A 21,685-nucleotide genomic window follows, 5' to 3' on the forward strand; every position below is an offset into this window, starting at 1 on the left:
CATGGAGAGGCCTGTAATGGCGTCTATTTCGACACAAGTGCTGTTCTCTTAAATTGAGTGACACTTACATTTCTGTCACTGCAGCACAGACAGTGCAATTTACAGGATACGGTGACTTTGGCTTCATTTATTTGTTTATCTCAAAACTGGTTAAACAACATGTAGTTTAATTGATGGCTTGGACGTTTCGCTCACATTAAGCTAAATGGCTTTATTTGGTTGAAGAGGTTGGAGAACTTTCGAGTTAGTCTTAAACCAAATTGTTTTGGTCAAAGGGTCAATGGCACATAATGACAGTGTCCACGATAAAGAAAATGTAATTTAAAATGATTCTTAGAAATGAATTTTTCTGTGTTTATGTTGGTTTTGAAAAACTTTTATATTGTTTTCAAGAGTTTCAAGGGCTCTAAAACAACTGTGTGTTGTGACTTTTAAGTAATATGTAGTAATAATGCATTTTCCTTACACAATGAATACATGGAGTGTACACATCTTAATAATTAAGTATCCTAAATTATTAATTCATAAGTATCATTCAGCTTTTTGGGAGCTGCACCATATCACATTTTAAAACCTGACCTAACTTTTCCTTGTCATAAAAAGGGCAAATTGTCTGATATTGTAAGACACTTATTGAGCTTAACACAGTCAAATATTTTATTTATTAAGAAATAATAACAAAAGATGATGCCAAACTACTTAATAAGGTCCCACTATATATTAAGTGGCCTTAACTACTATGTACTTACATTCAAATAATTAATTTGATACAACGCAATTATTGTGTACATGCATGTATTTACATTGCACTTATAATTAAATCTGTGATTAGTTTCTGTAATGACATTTATAGTTACACTGTTGACCCATCCCTTACACCTTAACCCACCCTTAAACCTACCCATACCACCAAACCTGTCCCTAACCTTACCCGTATCCCACCTCAGTAGTAGCAAAAGTGCATTGCAATACAATATGAAGACAGTTAAGTAAGTAGTTAAGAAGGCCACTTAATATAAAGTGGGACCTAATATTCTTTTAATTATTATTTTTCATTATTAAGACAGTCTTGACAATTTTTCATTTTATGTCCCCTAATAATACAAAATTGATTTTTTTATATAGAAATTTAAAATAAGCTCTTAATAGAATAGGCATATTTAAGTCATTGTATATATGGGTTGTATTCTTTTTATTTTTTATAAATTAATAGATCAGGACAGTCTAAGTGTGTAAGGAATTTGTCAGTGATTTAGATAAAGCTGCAAGTGCACTAGCTGGAACATGAGGATTGCTTGAAGTAGTAAGGGAAAGATATGAAGATAAGTCATGTGCAGTTGTGCAGTTCTCATTTCTGTTTGTAGGTGGTGCTTTAGCTGTGCATTTGGCCTGGAAGAGAATTTACAGTTGACTCCATTATGGAATATATTCAAATCTAATTTCAAGAAGGCCTTAATTTCACTTCATTTCGTCCTTACCTCAGATTACATTTTCTCTCTATTGTTTGCGCAAACGTAATATCCAGCGGCCCTCAGTTTTTGATCGCTAATCAAATCAAATTCGACCTCCAAAGTAAATATACACTTTATTTTAGCTCTCATTTTCTCCCTCTTTCCCTCCACGCCAGGAACTTTCTCTGCGAAGAACCGATGCAGATCCAGTCGACGCGTGTTTGTATGTTTCGACGTGCGCGCGTGGGGTGAGACAGAGATGTGAGTGATTTTGCCAATTGCTGAAGTGGGATGCAAACTCATCTTATTTACCAGAGAATAGGCCAATTAAGGCCGAGTCGGGAATGAGCCGTGGTGCAGGAAACCAAGTGAATGTTCCATTGATTAGCAGCGTTCGCTTAATCACAGTCTCTCATAAGCTCATGTGCCGCTGTCAGCTGGGGCTTGCTCTCCACTCCTTTTCGAGGAGCAAAGGTTCGGGTGTCAGCGTGGAGGTGACACAGGCCAGTGATTACGTTTCCGTCTCCTCAAAGACATCAGGATGTCATCCAGAAAAATGAGGCGCGATTAGCTCCAGCAACTTTTCCTGCCGCATGAAAAACAAGAATTCCCAATTTGCAGGAAATGGGAAGTTTTCATTGAGGGATGGCTCTGAATGAGCACTAATGCTGGCGTTACGCTTGTGTTTGTGGAGCGTAATGGATGGTGTAAAACATCAGCGCGTATTGACGCTCTCCTTCCTAAAACCCTGCTTCCCCTTTTTTCGAGCCTTGCCTAAATTTGCTCAAATTGAAAAGCGATAAAGAAGCAGACTCGTCTAATAAGCATTACTTATCATATTAATTAAAAGAGGATGACACAATATGGCTGACAGCTGTGGGTTTTGATTTGTTGTGTTGCTAATGTGACACTCATTATACAGGTCATGGTGAGACAAAGCCGCAGGGGTAGCCGTGGTAACATGCAGATGCAGAGACTGAGGCCTGCTACACAAACACTGGGGTCTCGCCTAAACAGCCCATAATTACCTCAACGTGCAGACAAACAGTAACCATGGAGAGGTGAGCGGCAGTTATGACCTCAGAGCGGGACATGGATTCAGTTCTGTAATTGTTTTTTTAATGGAATTAGTTTTCGCCAGATTTTTCGAGAGGATCCGTCTTTCTGCACGAAAGCTCGCATTCAAAGGCGCCAGCGTTAATGACAGGATGAATGCTGAACTGCCTGTGCTCGGCCCTTTATCTTCCATCTCTCTTTCATTTTATGAGGTTTGTTGAATATGTAGAGCAGCGCAGAAAACATATTAGCGCTCTGACCTGCGAGGTGACTGTATCTCCCTGTATTGCACCTATCCCGTTTTATTACCAGCCTACCATTCATTCGGATTATTAAAGGCAAGCGTGTGAGTACAGAGGGAGCTTTCGGTCGCTTGGAGAGTTGCGAGTTGCTCTGAAAGGGTCCATGGTGGGACAAATGATTTTTTTGGGGCTTCTTTTCTGAAGTTTTGAAAATGGGCTCTTAGATGAATGTTCGAAGTTGCGCTCAATCCACCGCATAATTTTGGCATCTTTCATTTTCTTAAAAAAAAAAAAAGAAGAAGCTAAAATCCGGGTTACAGTGAAACACGTACAATGGAAGTGAATGGGGCCAATCCATAGCCTCCAATAGTTGGGGCCAATCCATAGTTTCAACAGTATAGACACAAACGGGACCAATATTCATGTTTACACGATTTTAGTGTGAAAAAAAGAACTACATTACAAAATCAATATATTACATTCCACAACTTTGTTGACATGACAACCCATTGCCTAAAACCTTAAAATAACCTTAAAAATTAGCTTGCATAACAGAAGAATGAATATAAGTGCTTATATAAAGTTAAGATTCACATTTCTGTTTAAATCCTCCAAAAAATGTCCCCATTCACTTCTGTTGTAAATGCCTCACCGAAACCTATTTTATTTTTATTTTTTTAAGAAAACGAGGGACAAAATCAAATTTGCGCTAATCAAAATGATGCTATTGATTAAGTTTCACTAGTATTGAAGCTGAATATTCCTTTTTCTTAGTCACTGTTATGTTAATAATCTGAAGCACATCTGAAGCATATATGGATTCCATTTCCCTGCCCGTGCAAGTGTTGAAATGAAACAGCATTATGCAAATCTAATCATACTGTATGCTATATAAGGTAAACCTCTCTTAAAGCCTTTTGAATATTCATAGCTCCATATGTGTGTAATTTGATATGTTTGTAACAGTATCTGACTTTCAAAACATATCTGCTTGATACTGTGAAGGACGACATGGGCTACATGAAGTATTAGCCAGCATGCTGATCAAAAAGTTCTCTCATGCATATTGATTGTTGAGTTGGCATGCGGATGAAAATGATGTTGTTGGCTGCATACTAAGAGGAGGTGTGTGTGCGTGTATGAGAGCATGTTTTAGATGAAAGACAATATAACTATGCGTAATGACTTTTTGGTGTGTGGCCCAAGAGACAGGACGTTTTCTGCCTATTTGAGCATTTAGGAAGCCGCTAGAGATGGTTCATCAGCACTGTGGTGTATTAGATGGGATCTGACAGGATCTTATGGAGATTCGGGCACAGACCAGACAGGGGAGCGAGTGAGGTGATGACGAGGGGTCAGGATTGGATGCCCTGAAACGCCAGAGGGCACACAGAGCTGGAGGTCACCGTGGTTGGGTCAGCTCAGAGGTGATCCAATTCCCCTCTAGTTTCAGCTTTTCTAGATTGTGCGAGATTGTGTGCGGGTCCTTTTGAACCCGCTCCGCTCGGAGGTCAGCAGAAAGAGATGAAGAACCATAACGTATCATAACAACCCTGTGTTTGTATGCCGGTGTGTGTTTGTGTAGCTGTGGTCGTTTTTAAATTGATTTCCCACGAGTTGAGTGACAAGGGTCTGAGTGCACTTATAGAGCATATATGTTTGCGTGTTTATATGTATAAATGTATGTGTGTATGGCACATTAGTGCTGGCACTTGTGAATCTAAGTGACATTGACTGGGCCAGACTGTAATTAGGGATCGGGTTGGATGGTCTGTGAAAGCAATGCATAATGGGATGTTTCCTCTGACACTGAGCATTTCCCAACAGCTGCCTGTCAGTCTGATCTCGGTCCCTTTAAAAGAGGACACTTTAATTAGTCACAATCCCTAGAGGAGCCTCTCATTTACAGTCATGCCCATCTTGATGTAAATCAGCTTTCTACCCATCACTCTTTTCTCCTTTCACTCCCTTTTTTATCTAGCGTTTCCCTCCATCACTCTGTGGCTCCATCATTATGTCATTTTATTCTCCGCAGCACACCTGTCTCTCTTTCTCTCCATCTCCGAAGTTCATTTTCTCTGCCCTCTCCGTCCCACCTATTCATCTCCACCCTCATTTCCATCATCTCCGTTTCCTTCAGTCCTCTCAGACTTTAGCTCTGCCAAGATGACTTCTCTAGACTATCTTGGTCAGCCATGCTTTTTTAGTCCACTCTTTTAGCATAAGGGGCCAATAACATCACGCTCACTTTTTTGTATGCTTATATTAATTTATTCAAAACCGTATAAAACACTGCCATGACGGTGAGTGTGATTTCACCAAGTACAACATGTTCCTGGATCAACATTACAATCAACCAATCAGAATTGAGATTTTCAGGAAATATCTGTTTTTGGCTTACGATCAGGGTTAGGTGCTTCTACATCCTTGTTAATCAGCTATCATTTCCCACTGATTTTAGGAATAAATTATGGGTAGGGATTGGGTTAAGTCTATATTTTTGGACAGTAATGTTGATCCAGGATCAACAAAAGATGTTGATCCAGGAACATGTCTTACTTGGCAAAATCATATAATTTCTAATCTGATTTTCAAAACGTTTCCCTTATTATTATTGTGGACACTCAGTTGATCCATAAACCAGCATGGCAATTCATGGATATCTGGTGTTTTCATATGCCGCATGATGCTTTGCTCATTTTTGGACATCATTTCTGTTCCCATTTTCTAATGTGTTCAACTTTCACTTGCTTTCTCCCACCATCATCTTGTATTTTCAGTCAGACAACATGTTGGCCAGCCTGGTGTATTTTCTGCTGACCCCAAGAGTGTTTTTGTGTGGGAGGTGACATTGTTTCCTGACCCTGGGGAGATCCTGTCACGGCGCACACTCATCTGGTCCCTGATTGCTTTCTCTTTCTCCTTGTTTTTCAATAGCACGTAGTATCTCTCCCTTCATCTCAACACACATTGCCTCATGAGGAACAGTTTCACCTTGACCAGCTCAGAGTTTGAACCGAGAACCTTGCTGCCCCATCCTTAGAAATTCAGGTTGTTTGTGGCTCAGTGAACTATTAATAACCATTATTTAAGGTTTTGGTTTGCCACACATCTACAACTGAAAGCATCTTTTCTACATATAATAAACATCAACAGTAACCTTGCTGCAATGCTTAGCTGCTGTCTATCTTTTACCTTGGTTTCTACAGTACACTAGAGTTGTTTTCTGGCAATTTTGTCCTCTTTCTTTTCTGTAGATTTTTTTCCATTGTTCATGCTCTATTGTGAGCTCAGTGAATGGAACAACATTGCTGTGTGTTTCCTGTCAGTCACATTGGTTTTAAAGGAGAGGGTGAACTCATCGGCTGTTGACTGTTGTGGTGCCGTCAGAGCTGTCCATCTCTCAGTGTCAGCCAGTGAAGTTGTCATTTCCAATGTCATTCTGACATGGGAATAATCAAGCGGAGTCAAATATGTTTCACCCTTCTTTCTTCATCACCCTCTTTGAAAAATGTTTGTGCTCCTACTCACTAACCTCATGTGGCTTTCAGCATGTTGATTGCCTTTATGAGGCTTTGCAACTTTGACATTGGATCTTTTTAAAGGTTCATCTGCTATGTTGGAGTTATGGCATGTGATATATATATATATTTTTTTTAAATGTGTCTAGCTAAATCAGCAAGAGTCAATATGCCCATCCCATAGGTTTTTACTCCAGATTGCCATGGTTACATTTTAAGGATGGAATACACAGCATGACTTTAAAATCTAAACAGATTTTAAACCTAAGCATTTAAAACACTTGTCAACTTTATAAATGGATACAGAGAAAAACTGGGCCTCATACACTAAATGACTGAGGATGATACACTACTAGTCATTCTGAACACAAGAAAGTCAAACAGAAACATGCGCCCTTAAATGCTTGGAGATGTGTGACAAATGAAAACATTGTGTGTTTGAAAACTGGCACAAAGTATCAAACATGTTTGATCTTTTCTGACTGGATGAAATTGTGTAGATTTTTGTGAAAACTCAACTCAAAATGCCCAAAATCTGCAGACTTTTGTCAAGTAGTGTAGTCCAAACTAAAAATCAAGGCAAAACTCTAGTTTCCTTAGCAGACTTGTAAAATATAAAGATCTCTTGAAGAAATGTTTAGATTTTTTTTTTTTCACCAATCATGGGTTAGAGTTATGAGATCAAGAATGGAAAGCAGTTCAAACGCACTTGTATAATATACTCTGATGTGTACAAAGAAATCAGCCTCTTTAGTGTGCTGCCAGAGCTCGCAGCCACTGGTTTGACAGTGTGTGTCCATTAGACTAGGGTCAGTTTCACTTAGAGAAGGCTGAGACGGAGCCCTTGAGGCTTTGGAGTCAGAGGTTGAAGGTAACATAGAGAGGCTTTTTAGATCTAATCCTTCTGAGGTACTGTAGACTCTTCATCTTCAGACAGATTAGGGTTGATCCAATATAGCTGCCAGAAGGATTACTGGCGGCTCTGTTTTTGTCATGCCCCCTTGATCCCTTTTTTGTTGGGAAGTGTCCCCCTGAGTCTCACGTCAGATGTCTGGGCGCAGTAAGGCTATGTTCACATTACTGGTCTTAATGCTGACTTTCAATTTTTTGTTCAGAAGTGATCCTTGTGCTGCTGCTCACACATTTATCTGTGAAGGAGAAACATATTTGTCACCTGCCCTGCTCTTCACTGACTCTTCACACTGAAGTTCTGTGGAGTGTCAGTGGGCACAGTGGTTAAGTTAATGTAAAGTATCATTGGGTATTATTGAAATCCATTAAAATCCATTAAAACTTAAAATGCTAATTGTAACAGCAAGAAATAAATTATTATTATTATTATTATTATTGGGTCTCTCGTATGGATGTCTTTGAGTATTATTAAGATACATTTCCCCCATTTGTTTTATTTTAGACTTATTTTTCTTTTTATTTATTTATTTTACTATTTTTATACTATTTTATTTATACAATAATTTATAATCTTTTTAAATTATTATTGCAATAATAATTTTTATTAAAATGCTTTTGCCAGTCTTTGCACTAACTGCATGTTGGGTGTTGGTGAATATTAGGGGAGATCCGTCATCTGTTAATGATGGATTGAAGGACTTTAGTGGCATCATGTTTGTGCTGTCATTCCCAGCTGCATGGCTCCTCCTTCACCTGTTTACGCCATCACAGGCTGACACACTTGTCACAAAGCTAGAACATTTGTTATCCATCCTTGATGCAAATGAGCCCAAAATGACCCATTTATTTATGGGATGTCAGTTAGCACCCTTTTCATCCATTGTCACCAGTGTTAGTTGGTTAAGAATAAGAGGAACCACATAGCATTTAAAGGGATAGTTCACCCAAAAATGAACATTTTTGTTCCAAAGACTTATTTTCTTCTGTGGGGCATAAAAGAAGATATTTTGAGAAACGTATAATGGAAGTAAGTGGTAAACAAAACTGTTGCTAAAAAATCTCCTCTTTTGTGTTCCAAAGAATAAAGAAAGTCATACAGAATTGGAACGACATGAAGGTGGACGAACACTGAAGTTACAGCTTCTAGAGCAGAGAAAGAATTGGAAAGTGTAACCAGAGCACTGACAGAAACATGTCCATCTAATCATCTCTTATGAGCCATATGTGCTGGATTCTAATATAGCACTGTATTACTCAGGGCCGACATCCCATGAGTCTCTGTGGAACCGTCAAGCTGATGAGACAGCTTTATTTTTTCTCTTCTATTAAGTGATTTTTAATCAACCCAATGTTTTCATGCCCAGGGGAGCTGACCAGAAGGGGATGGGTTTTGGAAGGGTGGGCTCATGGGAGATTTAACTCCAGCAGTTCTGGAGATGCTCAAGATGAGGATGTCCTATCGGAGACACCATAATTAAAAGGTAAAATCTCCTGCATTAAACATCGTGGGTGAGAAACACGTCAAATGTTGATTTCAGCTCCCTAGTTTTTCGATTCAGATCAGCTAATGCATGCCCTGAAGGTCTTTTGGACCGATGTTGCCATCACACAACAGCGGACATTGGCTCTGTTTCAGAAAGAAGGTTGCTGTATTTCATTTCGGTTTATTTAATCTGCGCTTTGCAAACAGACCTGGGGGCCACTGCTCTCCATCCCACTTTATTGTGTTACAGCCTCAATACACTCAGCCAATTCCTGGTGTCCCTGCTAAGAGAAAAACACATACGGGCTGCCATGGTCCCTGTGGCGGGGTTCAACAGAGAAGTGACGCTTTCTGAGGGACATTTATTGAGCATAAGGACACTTTTGTTTTGTCTCCATCCTAGAAACCAATTATTGTGTCAGCCCTGGAAAGCAGAGTGAGGTAAATATCAGTAAGTATCATGATACATGCCTGAATATGTCCGTTTATTCACGTCAGCCGTAGTTGCAGTCACGCATCCTTCCGCAGCACATGGAAGTGCGCGAGCGCGTGCACGCAGTCCAACAGACAGCGGCGGGGAGATAACTCCTAACTTTGTTTTGACACTTTTGATTAAGGACCATTGAAGGGACACCTGTACTGCGGAGATGAACAATAGCCGGGCCCCAGGAGAGATTGATTTTCTGCATGAGAAGAGGAGTCTTTGTCTAAAGCCACACGCTCCTTTCTTATGCTAACGAGCCGTGGAAGATTTCCAATTCAATTTCACCTGAGCGCTGGTCAGCTCTCCGCTCTTTTGTGCGCCGTCCCTCGAGCCCCCCGACACGCTCGCACACGCACGCCCAGCTGCAATTTGGCTTTGGTGGGTGGGGAGTCCGCGGGGAGGTGGATGGAAGATTGACAGGTGGCTTGGAGCTGTGATATCTCTTGGTCCTGTTGCATCACAGGAGAAGCGGCGTCAACCTCCCAGGCCTTCACCTTAAAAGGCGGATCAGGGGCATGCTGGGATTGATCTGAAATACCCTGATGCTTACAGTCTGTGCATGCTTTTACTAAGCTATTAGTGTCAATTCTAATTTATCCACTCTGGCGTGACATATATACCGCTGCACCGACTTATCCTGGACTGCACAGAGATATTAAGACGAAATGATGACAATGAGCTCCACTTATTTTCGTTTTTATTCATGGTATTACTGTAACTGGCAAGCATTGTTGGTGATGCAACAATTATACCCAAACAATAACAATGTTGTAATCCTCCATGATGACTGTGCCTTCATATTTACAATCACAGGACTCTGGAGCTCAGCTCACTCTCTCCAGCAGTTCTGCATTGTGCCTTTAACTCCTTAATGTTTACCCTATTATGAATCTGGTTTGTTTTAGCCTATCCTATATCGCAAATAAGATAGCTTATTACATCAGTTGTCTCTCCTAGACTTAAAGGGATAGTTCACCCAAAAAGGACATTTCTAACATCATTTATGTTTTCCATGTGAACTCAAACATTTCTCATAAGATACCTGTATGCCAAAATTGTCTAATTTCTATCCATTTTAATTTCTTCTAAAATGTTTTACTATCTTAGGCAACTTTGGTTTTTAAATGAAGCATAAATTAGATTTCTACTACTCCCCATAAACCAAAAAAGGGCAACCTTTGGTTTTTTGTAAAAACAAACATGAGATACTAAACATACAAACATATTCCTATTTCTATTGCAAAATGTATCAGTGTGTAGATGAGAAATTAATTATCTTCAAACTTAATAAAAAATTTCCTCTTTTAAAGAAGACCCTAATTAAAGCATACACGCATTATGGGGGTAAATGGCACAACGGCTGATTAGGATTTTGCAGTGTCTGAATGCAGGCAAAATAATAAAGAAACGCTCATATTTATTACAATGCTCATCCTAAAGCAGAAAATGAAAATGTGAAATCTATCACTTGAATAGAATTTTTCGGCTCTTCTACTGTTTTAATGCTGCTATAGAAATTCACTAGAGATTCGCGCTGAGTTAGTCAGAAAAGCAAGTGCTGTCTAATTAATTTCTCTCAGTTGATAGAAAAACACATACGGATGAATCTGATCCAAATAGTGCTTTGTTTTGGGTTAACGAGCGCAGAGCTCCACGAAACCTGATGACCGAGTCACTCAGATAATAAATCATCTCTTTCCAGATGTTGGGTTTGTGTAGGTGAATTATTAAGAGGATAGAGTTTGTCAGATTTTGTTTACACGATTTAGTGTAACTATTTAAACATTTTACCGATGTGTGTTTTTACTGAAGTGTTGCCAAAACCTCATGGTGGCACCTCAAATGGCTTATATGAAAACAAGAAATTTATGATGCAATAATCTGCAATTATGTTGTGCTATCATGCAAGAGTGACTCAGCCATTAACGATTTTCCCCCCATCGCATAGCGAACTCTTAATTAATTTGTTGCTTATTTGAGCGTATGAGTAGCTGGTTTTCGTTCTGTATTGCACGTCTTTATTAGGTAATTCGATACCTCAGCTAAAGCAACATGTAATCTTTGCCTGAGGAAATGATATATTTAGTGGCAGGGGTATTGTTGGGCCTGTTACTGTGAATATGAAAAATAATTAAGGCTGTTTGATCCTGAATAGACGCATGACTGTTCTTTGAGATGTGCTTTCTTTGGACTCAGACTGTAAAATCGTTTGAGTGCTGTTTCCTGTGGCTCTTTGCAGCATCCTCTGAGCGCAGTCTGAAACATGCTCACCTCCGTAGCACACATGGGGCCCTACAGGCCCCTCTCAGAGCAAAAGGGAAATGACTTAAAGAATAAAGGAAAAATTGAACAAACACCGTTCCTCCTGGGTTTAGTGTCTTGGTAAAATCCCAAATCCCCTCATTTTTAATTTTTTTTAGACTCCAATGCCGATTCTACGCTTGCCAATCTTAAGAACAGGATTTCCTTGGTCTGTTTCCCATATTCCTGTCTTTCAGTCTCCCTCCTCCTCTCTGCAGTGCTGGAGGCATGATTAGGGGTGTTCAGCTCCTGCCCCCGCATGTTGGTTACAAGATGCCCCCTTCTCCTCTTCAACTCCCTCGAACGCACGCTCACAACCTACATTTCTTACCTAAAGAAGCAGCAGCGCTCACACAAGCACTTGTTTTATTAATTCAGTCTGATTCACGTCTTCATCACCTTCAGTCATTGATTACTAAATTCAGATCTCGGGCTTCTTTGGCATTTTTAGGATGAGAGTTGATTCAAGGCTGCCGAATCACAGGACTGTCATCATCAGAGTTGAGAGACGAAACGTGAACTGAATAATCAATCAGCTCATCCAAACGTCCAAAATACTGGACCCAATATGCTTAGCATTTTTCTTGGTGCGTGACAAGAATTTTGGGTCGTTAATTCTGACACTAATTCTTTTTTTTATTTTTGAGTCTGTTTTTTCTGATCCCATATTATGATCCCTGAATTAGCTTGTTTGTCATTGTAGAATGTGAGGGTTATGAAATCTAATGTTTGTTTTGTGAAAATATGATATTCACTCAAGTCAAAGTTTATAAATACAAATTTATACAACAGAAGTTATAACAGAAGTTGACCCAAAGTGCTCTTAAAGTAATAACTTAAAGGGACAGTTCACCCAAAAATGAAAATTTGATGTTTATCTGCTTACCCCCAGGGCATCTAAGATGTAGGTGACTTTGTTTCTTCAGTAGAACACAAACGAAGATTTTTAACTCAAACCGTTGCAGTCTGTCAGTCATATAATGGCAGTAAATGGGACCCACGGCTTTGAGAGTTAAAAAAAAACATACACAGACAAAACCAAATTAAACCCTGCGGCTCGTGACGATACATTGAGGTCTTAAGTGTTGTGAACACGCTCAGGACAGTTGGACATTGCGGTGGATCAGAGGTAAAAAAATGATGTAAATACTGTTCAATTTCTTGCACAGACCAATCGTTTTGTGTCTTAAGACCTCAATCATGTCACGAGCCGCAGAGTTTAATTTGGTTTTGTCTGTGTATGTTGTTGTTTTTGTTTTTTTTTACTCTCAAAGCCGTGGGTCCCATTGACTGCCATTATATGACTGACAGACTGCAACGGTTTGAGTTAAAAATCTTTGTTTGTGTTCTACTGAAGAAACAAAGTCACCTACATCTTAGATGCCCTGGGGGTAAGCAGATAAACATCAAATTTTCATTTTTGTATTTCTTTTTTTATTTAGAATTATTGCATTTTGCTGTTTAATATGAAGCGATTAACATTTTTCAAAACTAATTGTTAGTTTTTGAAAGTTTTCCATTTTGGGACTGAAGAGGTTATCAGTGAAAAATGTGCTTGTTTTGCCCCTGGTTCTTGTCCACTGTGAACTGGAAATAAGGCAGTGGATCAGACACATGACCTGTCCTTTGCTTTTCCCAAGTTTTAGTCCCCTAATGACCATTGGAGCTGTCATTCAGTCACTCCGGCTCATACATCAAAGTCAGACACTCTTACCAGTCACTGTCCTTTCATCTATAGAAGATGAATGTAAAGCTGTTATGTGATGCCTCTCAAGTTCACGTGTAAGGTCAACAGTCACCCAAGGGTCCATTTGAGACAGGTAGAGGAGACGAGGTAAAGTTTCACCTGTTAGAGGAGACAGGTGCGGCAGTAATGAGGTTTAATGACTCCTCCTCCTCTCCACCCACATTTACTTCATCTCTGTCCTTCTAGAAACCCACATCCTCCTTTAAACTTCCTTTTTCATGAACAGTGCTGTAAACAATTAAATTTGTGCCTTTAATGGTGAGCATATGGTTTATATTATTTGTATGATGGCTTGTAACTAATTCAGAATAGGGCCTGTCTGTGTGATTTTGTGTGGGGTTAAATGGTTTATTTCATGCACTTAATGCACTAAACATAATAATAACAATAATAATAGTAATAATTCAGCTGATGAGCTCATTAGCTTTAGACCCAATAATGCCACTGTTGGATATGTGATGCTTCTGGTTTAGATGTTAAGTGACTTCAGGGATGTGCTGCAGGGATGACATATTTTTGTAGGCCAAAACCCAGACAAAAGGTTTTTTGAATGGGTTTTTGGTTAAATGCCTGAAATAAGGTCTGTGGTTAACAAAAGCTCAGTATATTTTCACATTTTATTCCATGACATAAAATACATCAGTAATATACCTCACTTGGTGGGTCTAAATTTGTCAAAAAAAATGTAGTTGGTAACATATGGCTAAATGGGACTACAGTACGTCATGCTGAACAGGTAAACTTATCTACTATAGTCCACTTTTACAGCCTTGTGTTTATAATCGTACTATTGCAAACTAACTCCTAACACTAGCTATTTTCTCTAACTATTTTCACTTTCAGTTAAAATGTTTTTAAATAAAGACTGAATGAGTTATCATAAGCTTATAGTTGTGACATTGAAATCGTGGCACAGTTCTTTTATAACCTTTGTTTAGCTTGGGGCGACTATATTTAGGCTTCAGAATTCATAAAACCTGTTCATTTGCGGATGTTATCATGATGAACAAAACATGTAAGAATCATAAACTTTTATTACACTGTAAAAAGTGATAAGTTGACGTAACTTAAGTAAATAAGTAAATTAAGTAAATCATAATTAAAAATAATTATAATTTAAGTGAACTTGACAATTCACTTAACTTATTTTTTTAAATTATCATTTACTTAAAAATTTTAAGGTAATGGGTTTCCTAAATTTTTTTTTAAGTTAAGTCAAAAAAAATCCTGTTCGGGTTTTGTTGAGGGAACCAGGGTGATGCAAAAATACTGTACGTAATTGATGCAGCACTCTATTTCAGTGCCAGATAGTGCAGTGCAATGAAATGAAAATATATTTAAGGCTGTTTGACCCCATATAGGTGCATGATTGTCTTTTTGAGAGGCTTTCTTTCTGCAAAATAGTTTGAGTGCTGTTGTGTGAACTCGTGTCTAGAAGACCCCTCGTACGGTAAGGGTATTACTTGACCTTTGGTGTATACTTCATAAGCATGCTGTAATTGTTGACCGGAGGGGTTGTTTATTGGATAATGTGTTAGTCCAGCAGTATTTATTGGCATAGAGTGGCGGGGTATTGGCGAGTAGCGTGCTGTAATTGTGTAATGTGGTTGCTGTGGTTGTGTATTGGTCGGACTGTTCATTGGCGTGTAATGGGATCATCCCTCTGTGCTGCTGGATATCACAAAACACCATCAGTGGAGGGAGTGGATGATGCACCGGGAGATGAGAGGCCTAATCCTCTCCCTCTGCTTTCTGCTGGAGGGAGAACGCTCTCCTCTCTCTCTCTCTCTCTCTCAGTCTCTCTCTCCCTGCCTCTCTCCGTCTCTCTCTCCCTGTATTATTATCCCATGCTTGGCGTCCTTCCCCTGCTTCTCCCAGTGCCAGCCAGTGGGTAGAAGAGGCAGCAGGGGAATTTAGAGTCTAAATATACTCACCATGGGTAAATATGTCCGCTCACACTGAGAGAGAGCAGAATAATCCTACAGGCCTGAGAGAGATTAGAGATTTCCATGTTTAATCCACTCTCCCCCTCCCTCAGGTTGGCTGTTAGCAAGTGGGTCCTCTCCGCTTGTCATGTTGTTCGTTTTCCTGGCATTTATTCAGGTCTTTTTTTAAAGTTGGTCTCAACATTCAATATTTTCCAAATCAGCGAGAGGACAGGAGAAAAATTATAGCCTCCGTTGTTATGATTTCAGCCAACACATTGTGTACAACAAATGAAAACATTTTAATAGTGAACAAATGTTGTGAAAGTGAAATAAGTTGAGTCAAGTCAGTGAAGCGTTTCTATTATATTAAAAGTTTATTTATCAAATGCATAAATATAATACATGATTGCAGGCAACGGAATGTTGTTTGTGCGAGCTCCAGATAGAATAAGTAAATAAATAACGATAGGTAATAAGTAATAAGTAATAAGTAAATAAATTCATAAAAATACTTTACAATGAGGTTCCATTTGTTAACATTAGTTCCTGAACATAAACAAACATGAAATAATAGTAAATGTTCATTTTTACATTTTACAATTATTAATTAATAGACACAATCTAGCATGAACTAACAATGGATAGTTGTATTTTTATTAATTAAAGTTGACAAAGATGAATAAATACCGTACAAAAAGTACTAATCTTGTTAATACAACTAATGGCACATTATTGTAAAGTGTTACCAAAAAGTTAATAATAAGCTAATAATAATAATAAAAACATTACAGTTGCAAGAAAAACTATGTGAACCCTTTTTTATTTTCCTGGATTTTAACAGAAGTTGATCATAAAATTTGAGATGATCTTTAAGTCACAGCAATAGACAAACACTAAGAATAACACACAATGTTCAGCAGCATCTTAAATGGTTTGTAAACATACATACAATATTCTCTGTAGCTTTAAATATGGATATGAAAGAAAGAAAAGTGTGCACAATTTTAAAGCTAATTGTGAAAAACAAATATACAATGTGCAACGGCAGGTGAGCAGATGTTCTGAAAAGTGACATCTTTTGAAGCATATTTATTTATTTTATTGCAGTTGCTTTTAATTTTGTTTGTGCATGTTTTTTTTGTTGTTGTTGCTTTTTTTGTAAAAGATCACTGTTGTTTTTAATTCATATTTAAATAATTTTGCATGATTTTATATTTCAGGTTTAGTGTATTCCGCAATTGTTCCGAAATTGCAGATTTTGCATTTACATTTTTGGCAGATTTAATTACTAATCTGGAATTTGAGATCCCGGAGCACCCGTTAAATCCTCAGTCCTGGAGTCGAGAATGTGTCTCGTATGATACGGCTGCAGTGCTCAGTATGCAGCCGGAGTCAAGACTCTGCGGTGGCTCCTCAGTCAAAAACAGCCGCCCCTGTTTTTATGCAGACCTTGATTAGTTTACTGTCGCCTGATTAGAAATTAATTAAAATGATGAAACAGACTCCAGAGGGGAGGTGGAGGGACGCTTTAAGGGGGGAGGGGGCTGATGACTTTCACACAGCCATTGTGCCTCAGTCCGAAGGGATGCACTATGTGTGTGTGTGTGTGTGTGTGTGTGTGTGTGTGTTTGTTTGAGTGGGTATTTTTGAGCAGAATAATCAGAATTCCACTTATGGTTGTCAGAGTAAGGAAGAAGGCCGGTTATGCGTTTTACAGTCCCTTCCCCCATCGCTTTGTGTTTTCTCTTTTCCTGCACTCGTATTCGACATGTCCTCACAGATACTTTGCATTCATCCCTCTATTTCTTTATTCATTTCATCTTTTTTTTTAAAGCCTCTTTTATTTTGTACAAATCTGATCAGCTGATCAGTAGCTGTGTGCAACATGTATGCGGTCTAAATCTGCAGGCTGAATCCTGAAGCACCAAAACATGGGCAGAGATACAGCCAGACCTGGAGTTAATTATCAGAATTGCTGTAGACAAGCCCTCTAACATTATGTAATGATAAATACTGTGCCATATTAGAGCCTGATAACATCAGTGTTGTGGATAGCAAGCAAATTGCCGCTCCATAAGCGGTTTATACAGCTGTTGCATTTCTGCATTTCACAGATGAATGAACCTGTAATTGGAGACTAATGAAGCCCGGAGGGGCTGTGTGGCGCGGAGCGCTCACTTCGCTATTTATTTAACTGTGGACTCTTCAGATCAAAAGGCTCCTGTGTTTACCCCATGGCTCTGTGGATCATCTTTTCAATTTAGCCTGACAACCGCTGAACAGCAATCCCTCAGAGACAGACTCAATCTCAAATAGGTGAAGAGAGAGAGTGGTTAGAAGCGAGTGTGTGTGTGTAGGAGAGAGAAAGGGAAAGGTGGAGGAGACAGCCGTAGTGGGTGGAGGGAGACGCAGAGAGTATTGTTTTATGACAGGAATTTATTTGATAGAAAAACACAGGATTTGTCTTGAATTGTCTTGAATATTGACATGCCTGTCATGGTGTCAGATTCTTTAGCGGTTTAGTCGAGTGCTGCTGGGATTGACAATTTTCTCATCTGTCGCCACTGATGTAGAAACCACTGGTTGCAGGCATAACTCTCAGATATTGTTTGTAGGAGCATCAGCTTGATGTTTCTGACTGTTTAAAGGAGAGTTCATGCTAATTTTTAAGTTCTGTCATCATTTACTCACCCTCATGTTGTTCCCAATCATTGTGTTCTTTCTTCTGCAGAAAACAAAAGAAGACATTTAAAAGAATGTTTTAGCTGTTTTTGTCCACACACTTCAAGGACATAAAAGTAGTGTAAAAGTATCCAAACAATTCTAGTGGTTTACTCCAAGCGTTCTGAAGTGATATGCCATAAAAATAAATAAAAACCAACAGCTGTGCCAGGAATTTACTGAAAGAAATATGATGAAAATGTTTCAGGTATTAGAGGATGGCATATTAGTCCCTGTATATTTTTATAAATTATAACCGTGTATTAAGTGATGTAATGTTAATATTGCATTCTATGTGAACTACTTAAATAGCCACCATAATAATACAGGTGGCACAATAGAAAACAACATGATGAATCAGAGTTCACAGAAAGAAGCTTGTCCATAAAACATGGACAATACTTATATACAGATGGTGCGCACCATACACACAAAGACAACACACCATCAGGGTGACACACATGACACTAAAAACTACAGAAAATGTAATATAATAATACCCTAATGTATGTTACTGGGAACAAAAAAGAGAAGAAACTGGGTTATTTATTTAAAATATAATATGTGTTACACTCTGGTAATGTACTTTTTTTCATTATTTATTTTTTTATTTTTTCTGCAGCATTTTTATACATTAATACTCATTATATATGAGTTGATTGGTGATTTGATTTGATCTGAGAGTGAATCAAGTTTTGGATTACTTATATGCTACATTAATGTCCTTTTGGTAGCTTGAAATGTTTTGACCAAACTGACTTTTATTGTACAGACAAAAAGGCTGCACCATTCTTCAAAACATTTCTCTTGTGTCCCACAGAAGAAAGACAGTCATGCAGGTTTGGAATGACATGAAGGTGAGTAAATGATCACAGAATGATGAACTATGCCATTAAGGATGCTGCATGGGTGTGACACCAGTTTAGGTGGTGTTTTCCCCTTTATTTGGCAGATTTGGGGTTGAGGAAGACTTAGTGGAAGTGTTCAGATACATTCACAGCTACATACACTTGTGTACACTCTTCCCTCTGTGAGCTGTTCCTGATGCACGGTGGTCTTTTTAAACGAGTGTGTAAAGCCTAATTGGAAAATGCTTTAAATAATTTCTAATTAGATGGAGTGTGGTTGTAATTGGTTTGGTAATCTCTGGATTAATTAGCAGTGCTGTGTAATGTGTTTGTATATGTGTGTCTGTGCATGGATTTGTGTGTGTGAATGGATGAATTAATAGGACTTGCAGGTTTCTTGCAGACCTCCAGCCACTCAAGAGCTTCTGTGGGAGCAGGAGGCCCCAGCAGAGGCATCTTTGTTTGGGTTGTTGTTCTGTGGGTGGCCTGCTACACCTGAGAGAGACACATTTATTTCCCAGCATTAAACCGAGCCTATCGAAATACCTCAAACCCAATAGTCTTGTCTCTACTTTCTCCAAACTTCTCAAAAGTCCATCTAAGATCTGCCTCAATTTAAGATGGGAATGGAGCATTTTAAACCGATCCTCTCAGCCTCTTCGATTTCTCTTCCTGTCTTCTTCATTTCCACCACTCTTCTGCACTTACTCTCTCTCTCTCTCGTTCTCCGTTCCTTCTCCTCCTCCAAGCTTGGTACCCTTGTACACAGTGCTAAGTGGCCACTCGTGCAATAGATGGAGGAAATGAGGTGAGCTCTGGATCTCTAGACCTCCCCCTCCTCTCATTACTCCATTCTTACCTCACTAAGAAATGCAGGAGGAGAAGAAAAGGAGCGAGAGGCCTCTGGACACTTGTTGCTTCAAGGCTCTTATTGAAAACATTGCTTCACAAATTGATTCAAGATCCCGAACATTTCAGGAATTACAAATTGCTATTTTTAGCCTGATTTTCATTTAAATTTAGGCGGACTACAGTTGTTTTTCTCTACCTTTGCTGTCGCATTATTTCCTAATATTTCCTTAAGCTTTTCATGCTGTTTTTCTGTTTCTCTTTAATGTCATTCTCTCATTCATAATTTCCACATCCAGAAACACATACACTCCCACACTGACTTTCTAATATCCTGTCATTTTTCCATTTATACTCAGTTTCTGCTATATGTAACCGTAAATTAATTATAGAGCACTTAATTACACATCTTAACCATATTTCCGCAGTGACTTAGAGAATATGTATAAAGATCTCAATAACACGAAGTCTCATTTTTGAAGATGTTTAGCAGTGAATGTGACACATGCACAAATATTTTCAGAAATACGCTGTTTTCTGAATGTGAATGTGTGAGACTAGCCCCATAGGTAAAAAACTAGAAGAATAATGAAGTGCAGTAAACTGTAAAACTATTTGTGCTACAATCCAGTGTGTTTATGACTACAATAACAAATTTCAATAACATGACAACAAATACAACTTTGCAACATCAAGCAGCATGACGGTCTGATTTTGTAACAGCTAAAATATCTAGAAGCGGATGACACCAGAAGCCCTGCACATTCAATTGAAAAATGTCCAAGCCCGGTCTTATGTTATAAATAAGGTGGATAACTTGAAAGCAGTATGTGTTGCTTTATATAAAAGTGTGAAGTTGTTCTACCGCTGCAAAAACAATTGCCATGTTCCTAACCTCTATTCTTTGATGCTAAAGTACGTCTAAAGGCATGTTTTGTCTCTCGCTTGGTCCACCTTAATCCTGACCTGCGTGCTTTATTCTAGATCCTAATGTATATAGGGTACGGCTGCTCCCCTGGCCTTTTCCCTGACATTTATTGGGCCTGTGCAAGGACATGCCCTTTTCTCCATCTCCCCGGTTCCTCCCTGTTAATCGGGAGGGTGGATGGGGGGTATTGGGGGGTGGCGAAAAGCAGGCAGATAAGCCCATTGTTTGGCCTGACAATGTCCTGATGATACGGCCAGAGAGGATCGCTAGCCTGCGCCTCCCCTTTCAGAGCCCGCCTGCCACCAGAGAGAACTCATTACTACAGAGCAACCAGGTTAATTAGCTCACAGAGAAAAAAAAAAGAGACAGAGAGTGAGCGAAGACAGACAGAAAGATGGAGAGAGAGAGAGAGAGAGAGAGAGAGAGAGACCTCAGGGTATCTTAAAGAAAAATAGACTGACATCTGTATTTACTCCAGAATAAGTTTTTATAAACGGATTTCCGGCTGGCTGAAGGCTACTGACATGAATGTTCACTTGCTCCCTTGCATGAAGTGAGGATTCTGGATAATATCGAAGCCTGTCATAGGCTGTTTGTTTCCTAAATGTGTTGGCCATGCATATCTAAGATATGTTTTACTTTCAAAGTTATGTATGTCAGCAAATTTCATGAAAATGGTGTACTTTAAGGACTGATCAACAGGGGGAGCTCTGCAACCCCACAACTCACAGCCCTAAACAAAATAACCCGCAAGCAATCAGAGGTCATCCATGAGCACTTTATTTTATCACGGTTATATACTGATGGGCCCTGTCGTTTTGTGTCTGTATGCCTGCAGCTTTATGGTGTATTTGGGAACACCTGTACTAGAGCTCCTGTAGCTCAATGATACTATCAAGGCCCAATTCAGACAACACGCATACTGAAAGAATAACTGTGTAAGGCATTTGGTCAGTGTCCGCAAGCTGTATAACTGTAGATGTGTGCAAGGTTCGTCCCAAACCTCTATGACCGTCTTTTTTCAGTGGAGTATAAAGGGTGGGTTTTTTTATTTAATATTTGGCCACTCTTTTCAGTATAATGAAGTGAATGAGTACTGGGGTTGTCAAGGTTCCAACAAGACGAAAAAAATACATCATAAAAATGACGACATTATATTCGAAGGTGTTTTGTGTGATACTTATGTGTGACGAAGAGTATAAAATCGTTAAAAG

The 21,685-nt window shown here is 39.0% G+C and overlaps 1 protein-coding gene across 3 annotated transcripts in view; it reads left to right on the top strand.

Moving 5' to 3' along the window:
- Positions 1–19,238, top strand: part of arhgef7a (Rho guanine nucleotide exchange factor (GEF) 7a) — a 49,069-nt gene extending 29,831 nt beyond the window's left edge. The window contains exons 21-22 of one of the 3 annotated variants that reach the window (XM_058787889.1): positions 18,667–18,703; positions 19,078–19,238. In XM_058787889.1, the coding sequence (XP_058643872.1) occupies positions 18,667–18,696 (30 nt within the window). In that variant the 3' untranslated portion in view covers positions 18,697–18,703; positions 19,078–19,238. Of the gene's footprint in view, positions 1–18,666; positions 18,704–19,077 lie in introns of those variants that run through there. The other 2 variants (XM_058787890.1, XM_058787891.1) reach the window with 2 other exon arrangements.
- The last annotated feature ends 2,447 nt before the right edge of the window (positions 19,239–21,685 follow it).

The sequence above is a fragment of the Onychostoma macrolepis genome, chromosome 09 (genome assembly GCF_012432095.1).
Source record: "Onychostoma macrolepis isolate SWU-2019 chromosome 09, ASM1243209v1, whole genome shotgun sequence".
NCBI classification, from domain to species: domain Eukaryota; kingdom Metazoa; phylum Chordata; class Actinopteri; order Cypriniformes; family Cyprinidae; genus Onychostoma; species Onychostoma macrolepis.